The following is an 18,766-nucleotide window of genomic DNA, read 5'->3' on the forward strand; positions in this document are numbered from 1 at the left end:
GAGGGGGAAGGGTAAGCTGTGACAAAGTGAGAGAGTGGCACGGACATATATACGTTACGAAATGTAAAATAGATAGTTAGTGGGAAGCAGCCGAATAGCACAGGGAGATCAACTCGGTGCTTTGTGACCACCTAGAGGGGTGGGATAGGGAGGGTGGGAGGGAGGGAGACGAAAGAGGGAAGAGATATGGGAACATATGTATATGTATAACTGATTCACTTTGTTATAAAGCAGAAACTAACACACCATTGTAAGGCAATTATACTCCAATAAAGATGTAAAAAAAAAAAGCTTAAAATTTAGATGCAAAGGCAGACAAGTAAAACAGGGATGATAGAGTAGGATTGTAGGGTAAGCAACATGACTAGTATTAACACTGCAAAACATTGGGGTACAGTGTGTGGAAGGGAGATGGAAGGAAGCACATTTCAGACAGGAGTCATACTTTGGTATGACTAAGGAAAGTAATAAACTAACAAATGTGAGGATTTTTTTCTTCTTTTAAATCAACTACATGGTAGTATAAATTATATACAATAAAATGTACCTGTTTTAAGTGTACAGTTTGATGAATTTTGATAAATCACAATAAAGAGATAGAACATTTCTGACAATCCAAAAAGTTCTTTCCCACCCCATGCAGTCAATCCTCCCACATAACTCCACTTTGAACCCCCAAGATAATCACTGATCTGCTTTCCATAACTATTATATATATTTGATTTCATTTGTTTAGAGTTTCATTAAAATGGTATTATACAGTATATACTCTTCTTTTTTTCTTTTTTTTTTTTTTTTTTTTTTTTTTTTTAGCGGTACGCGGGCCTCTCACTGTTGTGGCCTCTCCCGTTGCGGAGCACAGGCTCCGGACACGCAGGCTCAGCGGCCATGGCTCATGGGCCCAGCCGCTCCGCGGCATGTGGGATCTTCCCAGACCGGGGCACGAACCCGTGTCCCCTGCATCGGCAGGCGGACTCCCAACCACTGCACCACCAGGGAAGCCCAAGATGGGAGATTTTTGACCTCTGTATTGGATGAGGAGCCACTGGTGAAATTTTAAGCAAAGAAGGAGCACAACTGTATTTGTATAGCAGAAAGAACCTTTGCCAGTGAAGCGGAGAATGAATTATGGGCAGACAGACTGGAGGCAGAGAGATCAAGGAGATTAATGCAGTATTCTAGGAAAAGAGTAATGAAGGCTTCCGTTAAGGTTGGAGTAGAGAGAAAGGAGAAAGAGGAGTGGTGGATTGGAAAAGCTATTTACAGATTAGACCCTTCGTGATTTCCAGGGTGTTTCATTGGGAGGCCAGTGCGAACAGGTAAATCAGAGGTAAGGTCTGTCTATTCTCAGATCTGATTAGGGAAACTAAATGGAGGATGGGGTCATCTACCAAAAAAAAAAAAAAAAAAAGGAGGAGGCACAGGTTTGAGGGAAAACATAAAGACATGGATGCAAATATAATTAATATTACCTGTGATTGGAATAATTTATGTATTTTTTAGATAAAGATTTTTGAGTGGGAAATTCTGTGTAATTGTGCCACTCAAACAGTTTTGGATTCAGATGCCACAATCCTTCCTTTCCCTCCATCCAGTAGATTCATCACCATTCTTGATTTAGGAATGCTTTAAAGATGCTAGTCATTTGGAACATGTCTGACAAAGTGAGAGGGACTTGGTAAACATGCTGCCCTAAACAGAAATGTGATATAAACTTGTCAATAGTCAGTTATTTCTTGGGCGGTTTTGCTCTCTGAAAACCTAGCAGAGCAGATAATGGGTGAAACGTTATTGGTGATGATAATTACCTGGAGAAACGTGAGTATATGATTTCTTAAACCTTGTAAATTAAATTGGGCTTAAAATAGATGGTTTTACCATTAGGGAAATGTTTGTTTTCCTTGAAATTCAACCTTTGCAAATTGGTAAAGATAAGGTGGGTAGACTGCACTATGGAAAAGAACATCCGACCGCTTTCCACTCTTTTCACACCTCCCCCTTTTCTCTTTTGCTTCTCAGATGACCAAGTTAATCTCAGTCCAAGTGAACCTTTTAGTTTTGAAGTAGGGCCGCGGTGAACACCAAAACGAAGAAAGGGGTTCCGGTCTTTGCATTCCTGCAGTTCCATCTCGGCGCCAGCCGGGCGCGCAGAACTGGGGAGGGAGAGGTGCGGGCAGAGAAGGGAGGATGTCGCAGGGGCGGGAGAGGCCCTAGCGCTAACTTCCGCCCCACCCTCCAAGCCTGGACGCCTGAAGCAGGCGGCCCGCGTTGTCTGTCCCGGGCGCTCCTCCGGGGACGCCCGCTCGACTCCCGAGTCGTCTTCAATTGGCCGTCGGGGAAACGGAAGCCGAAGCGGCGCAGTGAACCCGGAAGTGCTTCGCGGCGGAGGCCTGGGCGACTCTTTTGAATGGAATCGAGCTGATTCATCGCCGGTTCGCGGAGCCAGAGCCCGGCCGAGTCGGAGCTTGCTGCTGTCGCTGCCGCCGCTGCGTCACCGCTGCTGGAAGACAAGGGCCCAGACCGCGGCCTCCTGCTCCGCCCGCCTTCAGGTAAGACGGGGAACGCAGGTCCCAGAGGTCCGCGGAGGCAGCCGCGCTAGGCCGCTGCCAGCGCCGTGCTTTCCTGAGTCACGTTGCTCAGCCGAGTTTCCACTGGGGTCCCGGGCGGTGAGGGTGGAGTCCAGGTTCCTTCGTCCTACACGCTGTCTCCCCGGGTCTCTGATTAAGTTAGGTCTGGATGTGGTCTCCTTCCTCCAAGCGTTTCTGCTCCGCTGAATTCACCACATCTTGGGAGCCTCTCCTCTTTATTCAGAGAGGACCCTTAGTTTTGGCTTCTGTTTGTCTGTGTTCTGTTGAAACTTACCCCTGTGTTGTAAAACTTCCCGCCAGACAGGAAACAAGGGCGAGAGAATAAAATTAACTTTCCCGTTGAATGCATGTTTGCTTTATCACTTGTGTTAACCTTAGGCCTTGACCCCTTTTCTCATAGTGTTAGGTTTTCAACTGCCTTCAAAAACAAACAAAACCCCCGAGGTGCATTGTTTTTTAACCTTGAAACTCTTTGAAACAAAGTATGGCTATTCCTGCTCTGCCTTTTAACTTAACTTTCAGTTTGTCCCACTTGAGTAGTTGTTGATGAATTGATTACATTTCCTGTTTTCAATAAAGTAGAAATCTGCTACTGTGTGTTACGTCTTGCAGCTTAATTTTCCTGGGGGTCACTACTTTGTGTCAGGCAAAAGAAGAAAAATGTAAATTTCTCGAAAGAGTTTGAATAATATAAACCTAGTGACCTAAGGAAAAATTCTTGAAATTAAAATGGTATCCAAAAGTTGGGAAAGGCAAGGAAGAGGCTTTAGAAATTAGCAAGAAATGTACTTCTAGAGTGAAAATCATTTTTTCATTGCTCACAAAAGTATTTAGTGCTGCTGACTTAATGTTTGTGAGTAAGCAAGAAGACAGCCACTGATAATGTTGAAATAAAAAAGAACTGAATACAGTTATAGTGGAGAAGATTAATATAATGATGGCCTTCTAGTCTTGTCCTATAAAGCTAGCAACTGGCTCATTTAAAGTTTAAATTATGTTTCTTTTAAACATATAAATTTAAATGGGTTATTGTGCATTTGAAGAGATTAAGATACGTGGTGGCTCAGAATTAACTACAAGATGTGTTTAGTGAAGTGGTATTTAGTGAGAAGCCTGAATATTGTCTTGAATTCGTCCCAGGACAGAATTGCATCTGGCCAACAGAAGAAAGTTTTGAAGTCATGATCTTTCAATGAAGCCTCACCTGTTGAGTTTGGGAGATTTTTTTTTTTTTTTTCCCTCAAGGGTCTTGATAAATATTATATTGCTGTTCTAATTGAAAAGCTGGATTTTTAACCTGTTTGACATGGGTGTATTCTATTTTTTATACTTGTCTGTAACCCTTGTGTTTAATATCTAATTTCAGAACCCATGTTTGAAAATCAATAACAAGGAGCAATTGTGCTTCTATTTAATTGTTTAAAATTTTATAGCAATGTTTGTTTCATAAGTCATTGTCTACCTGTGAAAGCCTTACCTGAATACTTGTGATTTAGTACTCATGAACTTGTCATATACCCAGTTTGTTGCACTCATTTGACACTTATATTCTGTTTTATGATATTTTGGTATCCCCATCTGTAAAGTGAGAATTGGATTAAATAATCTTTCCGGGCTCTAAGATAAATAACAATAACAACAGTTACTGAGTACCTATGAATGTTTCAGGCACAATATTAGGTGCTTTGCATTTTTTTCTTACAACAGACTTTCAAGGAAGATATTATTCTCATTTTATAGATGAAGTCTCGAGGCTAAAAGAAGGTAACTTGTTCATATCATATAGAGGGTAGGTGATGAAGCCAGGATTCAAATCTAGGTCTGATTGCCTCCAGAGCCTTTCCGGCTGAATACTGCTATTCTTTCACTTTATGTTTTTTCTATGGGATTATATCATGCCTCCCCAGGTAGATTGTAAATTCTTTCAGTGAAAGTCACTAAATTCCTTAGTGGCTCTGTTTCCGTATCACCTTATAAACAAGGTAGTATTTAATAAATATTTTGCTTCAGTGCTGTAATTAGGAGATAGCACAAGAAGATATTCATGATAATTCCATCTCACTGTTCTAAACGGGGGGAATCTTACTTTCAAAACCTTATTTGTATAATTAAGTTTAACGTTGACTCTTTCTATTTTTTCCACTGAAGAAAGCCCTTAAGAAAGTGAGAGAAAGAAGTTCCTAATTACTTTCCACAAATCAGACAGTAGAGGAATTAGAAATACAGTGAGATCACAAATATGGAGTAGTTAAAGGATTTAGCATCAATCTGAGAAGTAATAATATATAACTGCAGCATGGGTTGAGTCAAAAATGAAAAATGAGCTAGGAAACAGTAGAAAAACCTGAACAGATAAGAGCTTCATGATTTTGTTAGCTCAGTTGTGAGATGAAGAAGTGGAAAATCATCAGGCTTTTGAGTGTACTGATATTTATTTTGCCCTTTTTTTTTTTTTTTTTACCAATTAGGATTCTAAACATTATGTATGACATATTAGGCATAAACACTTTATTCACATTATCTCATAATGTTTTAGTTAATCATATCATGAATAGGCTGTTGAGCCCTCTGCTTTTTGATAGGTGTAAAAACTTGGTTTAGATCCATAGACCTTTTGCATTGCTTTTATTTCTAAGCACTGGAAGTATTCTTTTATGTTCTAGTGTAACACTTTTAATTTTTATGAACCCCTTTGCGAAGTTCTGCAAAATGCAAGTCCCTTTTCTCCAGTGTGATTCATTTAGTACTGTGAAATATGCCGTGTTTTGAAATTCACTAAATGGCAAACTCTACGGGAAGAAGAACTCATGCTGGATGAACTGTAGCTATGCTCAGGATGGTGGTGCTGATGACAGCAGCTAGCATTCATTGTTTACTTGCGATGTGCCATCATTGTTTACTTGCTATGTGCCAAGCATTGTTAAATGTCGTTTATGTTCATTATCTTATTTAATTATCTAAACACCTCTATGAGGTGGATACTGTCATTATCCCTATTTTCCAGATGAGGAAACTGAGCCTGAGAGAGAAAACTGACCCAAGGATACAGAGCTGAAACATGTTAGAGCCAGTATGTGAACCCTGGCACTTAGATTGTAGACTCATAGCTCTTAACCTCATATACCAAGAAAAAAGTCATCACCATTTACCATCTGGGTCCAGTAGACCTTTTAAAATTTCTTACACCTTTAAGTCATTTAAAGGTGTATGTACCTGAAATGGACAGCATTGTTGGAATGTAATTAACTGCTCATCATCCATCATGAATGAACCTGGAACATATCCATCTTATAAAGATCGGTTCCACATTTTAAGTATGTCTCTAATAGGCCCCAGCTTATCTTTTCTTTTGGTTCTACTTGCACTTGCAATACTTTGTATGTGTGTGTGTGTGTTAAAATATGCATATCATAAAGTTTACCATTTTAACCATTTTTAGGCATACAGTTCAGTGGCATTAAGTACATTCACATTGTTGTGCAATCATCACCACCATCCATCTCCAGACATTTTTCATCTTCCCTGATGCAGTACTTTTTAAAACAAGCTTATAATTTTGTTGAAGTGGAGATGTCCATCATCTTTGCTTATAAAACATTTCTATTTTTAGATTTATAAACACCAACTAGAGTTAATCCAATGATTTTTAAGAATTTCTACATTCTTTCCTTTTTCTCACCTTTGTGTATACTTCAGCATTTGTCCACTTATCAACTGTATCAACATCATAAAAGATAACAGAATATGTCATCTCTTTATAAAAACAGGTTCTTGTTGTAAAATAGTGTATAATGAACTCCTTGTTGAATACTAACTGGATGAGAATGTCATATTTCCTTTCTGGTCTTAGAAATATATTGTTCAACTCATTGATCCTTTAAAAAGTAATTTTTCGAGGTAAAATTCACATAACACAAAATTAACCATTTTAAAGTGAGCAGTTCAGTACCATTTAGTACATTCATAATGTTGTGCAACTACCCCCTCTATGTAGTTCCAAAACATTTTCCATTCTTCTAAAGTAAAACCCCTTACCCATTAAGCAGTTTCTCCATTTTATTCTCTCCCTCAGCCCCTGGCAATCACCAACCTGCATTTTGTCTCTATGGATTTATATATTTTGGGTATTTCATGTAAATGGAATCATACAATATGTGACCTTGTGTTCATGGCTTCTTTCACATAGCATAATGTTTTGACGTTCATCCATGTTGTAACAATTATCAGTATTTCATTCCTTTTTATAGTTGAATAATATTCCATATGTTCCATTGTATGTGTATATAGAATTTGTTTATCCTTACCCCCTTTGATGGACATTTGGGCTGTTTCCACCTTTTGGCTGTTGTGAATAGTTATGCTATAAATATGCATGTACATGTTCTTGTTTTGAATACCTGTTTCAGTTCTTTTGGATATATACCTAGGAGTAGAATTTCTGGGTCATGTGGTAATTCTGTGTTGAGCTTTTTGAAGAGCTCTCAAACTGTTTCCAACAGTCATTAATTTTTAAGTTTGAGAAAATTGATATAGGATATTGTCAGTGGTCTGAGATTTTGTTTATATTAGTGGTTCTGAACTGGGATGATTTTGCCCTTCTAGGGGACATTTGGCAATGTCTGGAGACTTTTTTTTAAATTGAAGTATAGTTGATTTACAATATTGTGTTAGTTTCAGGTGTACAGCAAAGTGATTCAGTTATATAAGTATATTTTTTCAGATTATTTTCCATTATAGGTTATTACAAGATATTGACTGTTGTTCTCTGTTATACAGCAAATCTTTATTGCTTATCTATTTTATGTATATATGTATATGTTAATCCCATACTCCTAATTTATCCCTCCCCCACCCCCTTTCCCCTTTGGTAACCATGTTTTGTTTTCTATGTGAGTCTGTTTCTGTTTTGTACATAGATTTATTTGTATTATTTTTTAGATTCCACATATAAGTGATATTATATAATTTTTATCTTTCTCTGTCTGACTTACTTCATTTAGTATGATAATCTCTGGGTCCATCTATGTTGCTGCAAATGGCAATGTTTCATTCTTTTTTATAGCTGAGTAATATTCCATTGTGTATATGTACCACGTGTTCTTGAACCAGTCATCTGTTGATGGACACTTGGGTTGCTTCCATGTCTTGGCTATTGTAAATAGTGCTGCTATGAACATTGTGGTACATGTAACTTTTCTAATTAAGCATTTTCATCTTTTCCGGATATATGCCCAGGAGCGGGATTGCTGGATCATATGGTAGCTTTATTTTTAGTTTTTTAAGAAACCTCCATATTGTTTTCCATAACAGCTGTACCAGTTTACATTCCCACCAACAGGGTAGGAGGGTTCCCTCTTCGGAGACAGTTTTGATGATCACAGCTGGTGGCATCCAGTGCGTAGAGGCCAGGGATGCTGCTAAACATCCTATAATGCCCAAGACAACCCCCTACAATAAAAAATTATTTGGTTCTGAATGTCAGTAGTGCCAAAGAAACCTTAGCTTATGTCAGTTTTGTTATCATTAGAGTGCTGTTACTTATTTCTTTACATCCACCTTGTGATTCTCTAATAATTGTGAAACTTTTTTTCTCTGTCAGTTTTCTCTTTGCCATTATGGGAGGAAAATGAAGAATTCTGAATTCTCAACTGTATTCAATGAAAGCTAAAAAAAAGACTACAAAGATGATGTCTCCAGTCTTTTATATCTTTTTGAAAGATGAAGCAGTGCTTTGGGCAGCACAATAAAAACTGAAGGATGATGCAATGGCTGTAATGTATTTCACTGTTGCATCATTTGGGATGATTGTTACCATTCTTCCATTTTCTTATTATTTTAGTCTTTTTTGGCATAGTTGGGAATAACTGATTAAGACATGACAAAGTAATTCCTAGGATAATGAAATAACAAACCTTAAAGATATAGGAAAATTAACCACTAAGATTCCATAATATGTTATAGATTTCTAATAATGTGCAATGAACCTATATGGTAATTGCTCAATAGAATGAATTTTGTTCTATTTAAAAAATGAATATATCTTCTTTGTTCTTTAAAACACCTCTAGAAAGACTGAAAGTCATGAAATGTCAATCTTTACATATAATTAGAACAGCTCAAAAAAGAAACTTTGGAAACAAAATTTGGATACAGGGGTAATCACTATGCTCTATAGCTCCCTCGGATGGTATTTCATTCTATACTCTCAGGAAATGGTAATTAGAAATCAATTTTGATTTCTATTTTGTTTTAGGAATTTTGCTTCTTTTAAAGCTCTTGGTATATTTCCCTCCTTAGTTCTCAAAATAATTACATCTTATTTACTTTTTTTTAGGAGAGAAAAAAAATAAAAATAAAAACTTGGGAAAAACTATACCTGCCAGTATTAGCAAGAGCTTGAGTTAAGAAGAAATTTGTCAAACTCAACAAATTGAAGCTTAACACCGCAAGAGTTGTAGTTACTGACCAGGTGAGCATTAAGAATATATTTTACTTTTATCTATCCTTACAGGATATGTCATAAAGATGTTATGAAAATGTATCAGTTTTAGCACACATGAAAAGCCCAGATTGAGGGGCTCATGAAAGTCATTTAGATAACTAGCATTTTTGTCCTTGTCTGCTTTCTAGAAACTTTTTTTGAAGTAGTATGATTTAGAACATTTATCGATGTATTTCATTCCAAATGTTAGTATTTTTATTAAACCTTATTATCTTAAAATATTTAGTTTGTTAATTTTTTTCCTGTTTGCTGAGACATCTGATTTTGTTAAAAACACAAATTTGACCTGCCAGATTTTCTTTCCCTCTGCTCCTCACATTGCTCATGTATATTCACAGCATCTGGAGTCTGTGTAAAGTCATCAGAAACAACACAGGGGGAATAGATAAACTGAACACAGCTGGGAATTGACTTCGGCCTGGAATATATAGAATGTCTAAAGTTTTTTTCCCCCATTTGTTCTTTATGTTTGTAAGCTTGAACTGGGCCAGAAGAATTTTTTTGAAGGGGATAATATATTGTAGAGGAATAAACGTATTTTATATTTTAAAATACACAGGGTTTTGTTTTGTTTTCAGTCTACAGCCTTTAAAAAGTGATATGTATCGAATGCCATATTTGAGTTGAGGAATTTTAATGAGAATTTGATGGAGATTTTATTTGTAAATATTGCTATTAGGAGGGTGAGTTAAGGTTGTAAAGTGGAAATTTTGTTTGGACTATCCAGTTTTCTTATATGCCTTTTCATTTTTTAAAATGAATTTATCTGTTGTCAGTCTCACAAACTTGTGGAGTGAAACAAGCCAGACAACATATATTATTTTGTTTACATAAAATTCAAAAACAACAGAAGTGATCTGTGCTGTTGGAAGTTGGAATTCTACCTTTGCAGGGTGGTAGAGACTAGGAAGGGGATACGAGAGTTTCTTAGGTGCTGACAGGGTTCTCTTCATCTTGGTGGTGGTTTTGGTGGTGTGTTCACTTTGTACAGGTTCCATGGCTGTATCGTTTGTGCACTTTTCTAAATATGGACTTGAATGAAGTTTGCTGTACCAACAGTGTTAAATATTCACAGGATTAAATTGTTTGCAGGATTCAACAAATATAATTAGGCAGTAATGTAGTGATCATAAGTACATTATTGAAAAGTTTGTATAGCTGTTCTAACTAGTGAAACAACATGGACAAATGACTAAAGTAATCTGTTAGCATTTAATTTAGAATATAATTTGTGGTAATACCATTTTCTAAAGCATACACCTAGGAAGAAGAGGAATTTTAAGGCATAGTAGCAATTTTTAAGTAGAAAAAAAAGCCTCATTGTCATGTTTAAAGTATTTAGTTGTACTAATATTAATGTTTATAATTTGATTACTCCTTTTTGTGTATTTGTGACCATACTAGTACTCTTGTTGTTTTTTCCTTTGATTTCTTCTGTGAATTTTTCAAGCTTATAAGAATATCTTCTATAATTATTCCAGACATAAAGAACAAATCAGATTGATATTTCAAAGTTAATTCTCTTGGTACTGATTAACTCTAAAATTGTAATTGAGAACAGCAGCCAAATTTCCTTAGTGAAAAAGATGTATATCTTTACAGTATCTGAAATAATGCAAACTATCTGTGTGGATTCTAGAACACTATCTTAATGCATTTAATGCAATATTACTTTATATTTCTTTTAGTATAATGAGTTCATTTTTAAAAAGCCTTTGACGCTAATTCAGAGATCCATAATCTGCTCACAATGTCTTTCACATGTAGTTTTGATGATAACTGACAAGCTGTAAGTTAATTAGCACAGAACTTACTAATGAGGATGTTAAAATTTAATTTAAAAGTGAGGATTTTTATTTGTACACTCTGGACAAATTGAAGGAAATTCAATCATACATATGATAAGCATTTCAGGCACTTTTTCCTCATTCAGGTACTTTATTAGGTAACAATAAGAAAATATAATTAACTTAATGATAGCAAAGTTTTGAAAGTATGCTAAGATTGCTTGTCTTTAAAACTGGGGATAACCCAAAACCAAAGCAGTAAAATAAGGTCTGTTAATTAGCATGGAAGACAGCTTCTTGAATTAATATGTGGTGTTAATTAACAGGAAGTCTGATGTTGTGTTGTAATTACCACCAATATTTTTGACATACTGAGTGACTGAAGGTGAATTATGTAGATAGCAACTGAGTAAACACTTTTGTGCTTAGGAACGTTTTTCTTTGTTTCTGTTTTCTAGAAATATGGACAGACTTCTTAGACTTGGAGGAGGTATGCCTGGACTGGGCCAGGTTAGTATATAGACTCTATGTGTTTCTTTGTGTGTAAACTATAAGCCTTTCACTAGTTATCCAAAGAGAAAAAAATCAGTCCCAAGAAAATTGCCTCACAGATAACCTTATGGTAAGAAGCTTCCCTTACTGCTGGTTACTGTATTCCAACACTAAATAACTTGTGGAGAAAATGTTCTATTTTCTTAATTTAATTTTCTCCTAGGAATAAGAATTTTCTCTATTTGCTTTGATTTAAACTTTTGGGATATGCGAGATTATCAAACTTGCCTTTTGGTTAAAAAAAAAAAAAGACTCAAAGTATCTTATTTCTGGGTTTACAATGTAGACTTTAAAAGTAACACATGAAAAAGTAAACATGGCATACTCTTGGCAAGATCCAGAAAACCCATAGAATGTTTGTATGTACAATCTTAACGCTGATAAATTCCTTCTAGTAATTATGATACATGGATGAATTAATCAGTAATACCTCTCTTTTCTTTAAATTTGGTATATATGGTTTCTTTTTACATTCTTATTAAAATTAAGTGAATTTTCAGTTGTTTTAATATTATCATCTGTCTTGTTCCATATTGTTGGGGCAAATGGCCTCCAGATAGATTTCTACCTCAGGATATTCTATCTGCTTTCATCTAAAGAAGAAATTTCTGCCTCTTTTGAATTCTACACTGATTATCTTTCCAGTCCAACATTCACAAAAGAGATGACTATGTTAGACTTTTATATAATGTATTTTATGTCCAAATTTTGGGACTATTTTCATAACCCACCTTAAGAACTCTTTTAGTTGTCAGCTGTTTCCTATTTCCATATCACTGTCAATGACTTTGTCTTCCTTTATTCAAAGTAGACTAATATTTTGACTATTAAGAAATAGTTTTGTTTGAGATTTCATGAAGTTTTCAACGTTTTATAGGTACTTTTACAAGGGTCTATCATGGTTTATGACTAATAAACCTTTTCCTTTTAGAAACTTGAAATCATCTTATGATCCTATATTGCATCCTTGCACAGACTTCAGTTATTTTTTGTTTGCTTTTGTTAGTTTTTTTAATAAACAGTGAGGTTCATTTGTTTATTTATTTATTTATTGGCTGCGTTGGGTCTTCGTTGCTGCACGTGGGCTTTCCCTAGTTGTGGTGAGTGAGGGCTACTCTTCATTGTGGCATGCGGGCTTCTCATCGCGGTGGCTTCTCTTGTTGCAGAGCACAGGCTCTAGGTGTGCGGGCTTCAGTAATTGTGCCACGTGGGCTCAGTAGTTGCAGTAAATTATATATCCATGCCAGAAATCCATGCTGGGAAATTGGTGGACATGAAATAATGGGTTGACTGACCACCGGTTGAGTTACACCATATCTCAATGACCGCTGCAAACCTTTGCATTGAGTGGAAAACTAAGTGTTGGTTCAATAACCTGTCCTTGGTTTCGGATAATTTAATCAGCACGTGTCCCCCCCTCAGTTTGTATTCTTATTTGAACTTAAAAATGTGTTGCCTGAGAATCTGATATTTCATGTGTTTCATCTTCCTGATTAGATGACAGACTCTCAAGAGAATGATTTATGGGGTTCTTATTTCTGTGTTACCTCCTTTATCAAATACTAGGTGTTCAATGATTACATTTTTTCTTAAAATTTTATTTTACTCTTGTTCTAGACTGATTTGACAACTGGATACGGTTACTTCTAAAACATGAAATGTTAAGTGTATTATTTTTTAATAAACAGGAAAAAAGTTAAGTGTATTGTTTATTTTTTAATTTTTTTAAATTTTTTGGCCACGTCACATGGCATGCGGGACATTAGTTCCCCAACCAGGGATCGAACCTGCACCCCTGTGGTGGAAGTGGGGAGTCTTAACCACTGGACCACCAGGGAAGTCCTGAGTGTATTGTTTATTTTTAAATAAAAGTCAAAGACCTTTGGATTGATAACAGCTACTCTTTCCATTAGATAATGCGTAGCAGCCAATAAAAGCAGAAAGGAGATAGAATTTGTTTTATCCCTCCAAAAATCAATGGGAAATGTTACTATCTTACCATATAATATAAAAGTCAGAGGGCTTCCCTGGTGGTGCAGTGGTTGAGAGTCCACCTGCCGATGCAGGGGGTACGGGTTCGTGCCCTGATCCGGGAGGATCCCACATGCCATGGGGCGGCTGGGCCCATGGGCCGGGGCGGCTGGGCCCATGGGCCATGGCCACTGGGCCTGCGCGTCTGGAGCCTGTGCTCCGCTGTGGGAGGGGCCACAGCGGTGAGAGGCCTGTGTGCCGCAAAAAAAAAAAAAGAAAAAAAGTTAAAATTTCCTCATAAATAGGGGCAGGTTACTTGCTGTTAACTTTGCAGATGGCTCTTTTAAAACATGGGAATAGTAGCAGAACAGGGTTTTCCATCCATTCTACTGACTCAGCTTTCTTTGACTAGAAATGACCTTTCTCTTTTCCATGGCTAATGCTTTGACTTATTCTCTGATCCCATCCTCTCTTGAAACCTTGCTCATCTCCACTGACCCCTTCCTCTGCCTACAAAAATGTTTAAGTGTCCTGTATCCCCAAAACAACAAAACTTCACTGCATTCTGCCATTAAACCTTTTCTTCCATTTATTTCAAGAATTCCTGAAATAATAGCTTATACTCACATATTCTACCTCCTTACCTCCATTGACTCTCATGAGATTATATTCTGGCCTCCTCCTTCATTACTGGAATTGTTCAAATTGCCAAGTCTATTGGCCTACTTTTAGTTCTCTTTTCACTAGACTTTAGTATATCACACCGTTCACAATGTCTTTCTTAAGACTTTTTCTTCCATTAGCTTTATCATGGTACTTTTTCCTAGTTCTTCATTATGGTATGCATACCTATAAAACGACTTAAAGTTTTTCTTAAATGTTACATTTTTAAATGTTAATACATGAACAGTAGCAGGCTAAAATCATTAAATCTGTCTACAGTCCCCTACTTTAATATAACTTATCAGTAGTGAAGCAGAAACAGATGTTTTATTAGAACTATTAAAATTTGTAAACAAATAGCTTTTATTTCAAATGTGTTTTTTAATTTACTTTGCTAAAGTGCTTATGAACTTGAAATTACTGAAAGATGTGAGATGATTGTATTAAAAGTATTTACTGCTGTAATTTGACTGCTCGGTTGTCTTCATAACTATCCCAACTTAGGTCTTGGCAACTAAACTATTTCCAAAAGCAGTCAAGACTAAACCCAGGGCTTCCCTGGTGGCGCAGTCATTGAGAGTCCGCCTGCCGATTCAGGGGACACAGGTTCATGCCCCGGTCCGGGAAGATCCCACATGCCGCGGAGCGGCTGGGCCCGTGAGTCATGGCCGCTGAGCCTGCGCGTCTGGAGCCTGTGCTCCGCAACGGGAGAGGCCACGACAGTGAGAGGCCTGCGTAGAGCAAAAAAAAAAAAAAAAAGACTAAACCCAACAGATGGGCCTAGCCAAAGCATAGTCTGCAGTATCTAAAAGTTTTTTTTTAATAGTTTAATGATAGTTATTTTATTTATTTATATTTTGGCCATGCCACGTGACTTGTGGGATCTTAGTTCCCCAACCAGGGTTTGAACCCGTGTTCCCTGAAGTGGAAGCTTGGAGTCCTGACCAATGGACCACTAGGGAATTCCATCTAAAAGTTTTTGTTTAAGTCTCTTGGTCCATTTTAGCTTTAGAAAGAGTCAAGCTTAAAAGTAAATGCAACTTAAGTAAAATGTCAATGACATTTATTATCTCTTATTTATATTCTTGAGGCTAGTATTTTGAGTTTTTATGTGTTGGGTGTTATGCTATAGGGAATACCAAGGTAAACAAGAACATTGTTACTTAATCTAGAGACCTAACATTCTAGTAGACACACAGCAGTTATGTTTCAAGTGCCTGGCACATATTAACTACTTTGAGTTAGCGAATACTAGTGCTTATTGTAAATAATGTGATTTGTAGAGGATGTGGTACTTAATTTTTTTTCCAAAAAAGGAAAGTGAGACTGAATTGAGGAAATGATGCTTGAGCTAAATTTTGGAATATAGCAAACACATATTGAGAAAGGCCTGGAGAATAGGTGATGTGAGGGGAAATAATGGGAAAAGAAACTGGTAAGGGAGTTTGGAGTAGATTATAAAAGGTACTGAATGCCATTTTTAGTGATTTTTACTTTTTCCCCAGTAAGTGTTGTACTTTAATGAAGATTTTTTTTAAGCAGAGCTGTGGGATAACTGAATCTGTGGGGTTTTTTTGTTTTTTTCTTTTTGTGGTACGCGGGCCTCTCACTGTTGTGGCCTCTCTCATTGCGGAGCACAGGCTCCGGACGCGCAGGCTCAGCGGCCATGGCTCACTGGCCCAGCCGCTCCGCAGTATGTGGGATCTTCCCGGACCGGGGCATGAACCCGTGTCCCCTGCATCGGCAGGCGGACTCTCAACCACTGCGCCACCAGGGAAGCCCAAATCTGTGTTTTTGAAAAGTAATTCTAGTGGTAGTTTGAAGAATAGGTAGGAGGAAATAATTTGAAGGTAAAGTCATCAGTTATATGAAATATTTTTCTTTTAACCTTCTAGGTATATAGTAGGATTATACTTTTCCATCATTTTTGAACTTAGCCTGCTCATGATTTTGCTTTGGCCAATGGAGTGTGAGTTGGAAATTAACAGGTCACTTTTAGGTGGAAGCTTTAAGAATCAGTGTGTGATTTACCTGCCCTGGTAATCAAGGAAGCATGGAAATGGAATCTCTCTTAACTGAGAGAGAGTGACATACAACCTGCAAGTCAGAAATCCTATGATTTTTGTGTGAAATTCCCTAATTTTTTTAGTCTCTAGTTTTTAAGAAACATGATATAGGCCAAACTAAGCACAAACCAAAAACATATGTGTTGCCTATAAGTTATCAGATTGTACCTTTCTAACACAGACCTCAGTAAATTTCAAATGCAAAAATAAGGGAAAAAACTGTAGGTGAGTGGTCAGAGAAGGCTTTCTGAAAGTGGTGAGATGTAAGCTGCATTTTGAAGGATTATTTCAGGTTGCTAGACTTAAAAAAATAACTTCATGAATTGGGTATGATCTATTTTATGTGTTGTAACTCCCAAATCCACACAGTATACAGATTTTATATTTATAACCAATAACTTTTTTCGGTTTTTGTTATGAGTCTTGGAATAGAAATGTTCTTTCAGTTATCTGTCTTTCAGATTTTGGTTTAACATTTTATAGAAAGAATTAATTTAACATAGTAATGGGGGAAAATGCCTGGAATAAATGAAGAAATAATAAACTTTCATGAATGATGAGTCTCAATATCACATGCCAATTATCTCCAGTTAATCATAAATTCAATGCAGTTCCAATAAAAATATAACCAGAATTTTCATGGAATTAGAAAACTGATTCTAAAATTCATATAGGAGAAAAAAAATCCAAGAATAGCAAATAAATTCTTAGAAAGGAAAAAGAAACTGCTCTACCAAATATCAAAATATATTTTAGTGCTGTGTGACTCAAGTAGTGTTATATTGGTATAGAAATAGTCAGGTAGATCAGCATAATCAGATAGAAAGTCCAGAAATAGACTCATGCATATATGGGAGCTTGATTTATAATAGAGATGATATTAAAAATTAGTGGGGAAGGAGAGGCCTGTTCATTAAATGATGCTGAAGCATCATTTAATGGGGGGAAAACTAATGTTAGATTCTTACATTATTCTGTACACAAAAATGTATATCAGATGTATTGATGACCTACCTGTGAAGATTAAACTTTATAATTTTGGAAGACACACCTATTAGGATGGCTATTATCCAAAAATATGTAGCAAATAAACAACTGTTGGGGAGAGTGTAGAGAAATCCTTGTGCATAGCTAGTAGGAATGTAAAATTGTGTGATCTCTGTGGAAAATGGTATGGTGGTTCCTCAAAAAATTAAACAGAATTGCCATATGGTCCAGCAATTCCGTGTCTGGGTATATACCCCAAAGAATTGAAAGTAAGGAGTCAGATATTTGTACAGCCATTTCATAGCAGCATTACTTGCAATAGCCAAAAAGTGGAAGCAACTTGTATTTATTGATGGTTAAGTGGATAAACAAAATGTGGTGTATTAATACTATGGAATATTATTCAGCCTTAAAAAGGAAGGAAGTTCTGACACATGCTATGACATTGATGAACCTTGAAGACATTATGCTGAGTGAAATTAGCCAGTCAGAAAAGGACAAATATTTTATGATTCCACTTAAATGAGTTACTAGAGTAGTCTGATTCATAGAGACAAAAAGTAGAATGGTGATTGCCAGGAGTTGAGGGTTGTAGTGGAATGGGGAGTTGGTGTTTAATGGTACAGAGTTTCACTTTGGGAAGATGAAAGTTCTGTAGATAGATAGTGCTGATGATTGCACAACAATGTGAATGTACTTAATGCCACAGAATTGTACACTTAAAAATGGTTAAAATGGTAAATTTTATGTTATGTATATTTTACCACAATAAGAAATTCAATTACCACATCTTTGTAATGAGAGTAACAATATCTACTTCAGATGGTTCTTATAAGGATTAAATAAACTAACCCATGACCATGTCAGACATACAGTACATAGCCCAAAAAAATATTTTTTGGAAGAAAATTTCGTCCTTTATGACCTCAAAATAGGAAAGCAGAACTCAAAAGAGAATATTAGTAATTTGACTACCTCAATACATTATTAACTCTTGCCCTAACAAAGACAATAGAAACAAACTTAAAAGACAAGTAGTAGAGCAAGAGGAGATACTTGCGACACGTTCATCCACAACACATTTAGTGGAACCATAAATCAGTAACACAAAAAAAAAGACCCATAGGAAAAAAGATCATGAAATGATAATCTGTAGAACAAGATTTGCCAACAAACGTGAAAAGATACTCAACCGTATATCAGGGAAATGAAAAGTAAAACAAGTATTAGATTGGTTTTTTAAACAAAAGTTTGTTGTTTTAAGTGTTAATGAAGACTTGGGGAAGCAAGAATTCTCATGGAAGCCTTTTTCCTTAGGGTTGGTGTGGGTGTGGCAGTTTGGATTATTGAAAAATTGCAAAGTACTTAAGTGTCTATCTGTGCCAAAATGCATTATGATGGAATATTACGCAGCAGTTAAAATGAACTAGATTGTATATCTCAATATGCATAATAGACCTTACAAACATATTAAGAGAAAATTTCAGGTTGTAGATATATACATACAATATGAAACCATTAATGCTAATTTTAAAAACATAGAGTAACTTTTTTTTAAGGGCATGTAACTTTAGTAAAAGTATTACAAGTTCTGTAGCAGCACTGTCCAATAGAACTTTATGCTGTGAAGGAAATGTTCTATATCTGTGC

At 36.3% G+C, this 18,766-nt stretch overlaps 1 protein-coding gene across 1 annotated transcript in view; it reads left to right on the forward strand.

The window, feature by feature from the left end:
* The first annotated feature begins 2,246 nt into the window (after window positions 1-2,246).
* PSMD14 (proteasome 26S subunit, non-ATPase 14) overlaps window positions 2,247-18,766 on the forward strand; it is a 92,391-nt gene continuing 75,871 nt past the window's right edge. The window contains exons 1-3 of the mRNA XM_082630766.1: window positions 2,247-2,549; window positions 8,923-9,057; window positions 11,336-11,387. Coding sequence (XP_082486892.1) covers window positions 11,340-11,387 — 48 coding nt within the window. The 5' untranslated portion in view covers window positions 2,247-2,549; window positions 8,923-9,057; window positions 11,336-11,339. The remainder of the gene's footprint in view (window positions 2,550-8,922; window positions 9,058-11,335; window positions 11,388-18,766) is intronic.

The sequence above is a fragment of the Mesoplodon mirus genome (assembly GCF_964341445.2).
Source record: "Mesoplodon mirus genome assembly, chromosome: 8".
NCBI classification, from domain to species: Eukaryota; Metazoa; Chordata; class Mammalia; order Artiodactyla; family Ziphiidae; genus Mesoplodon; species Mesoplodon mirus.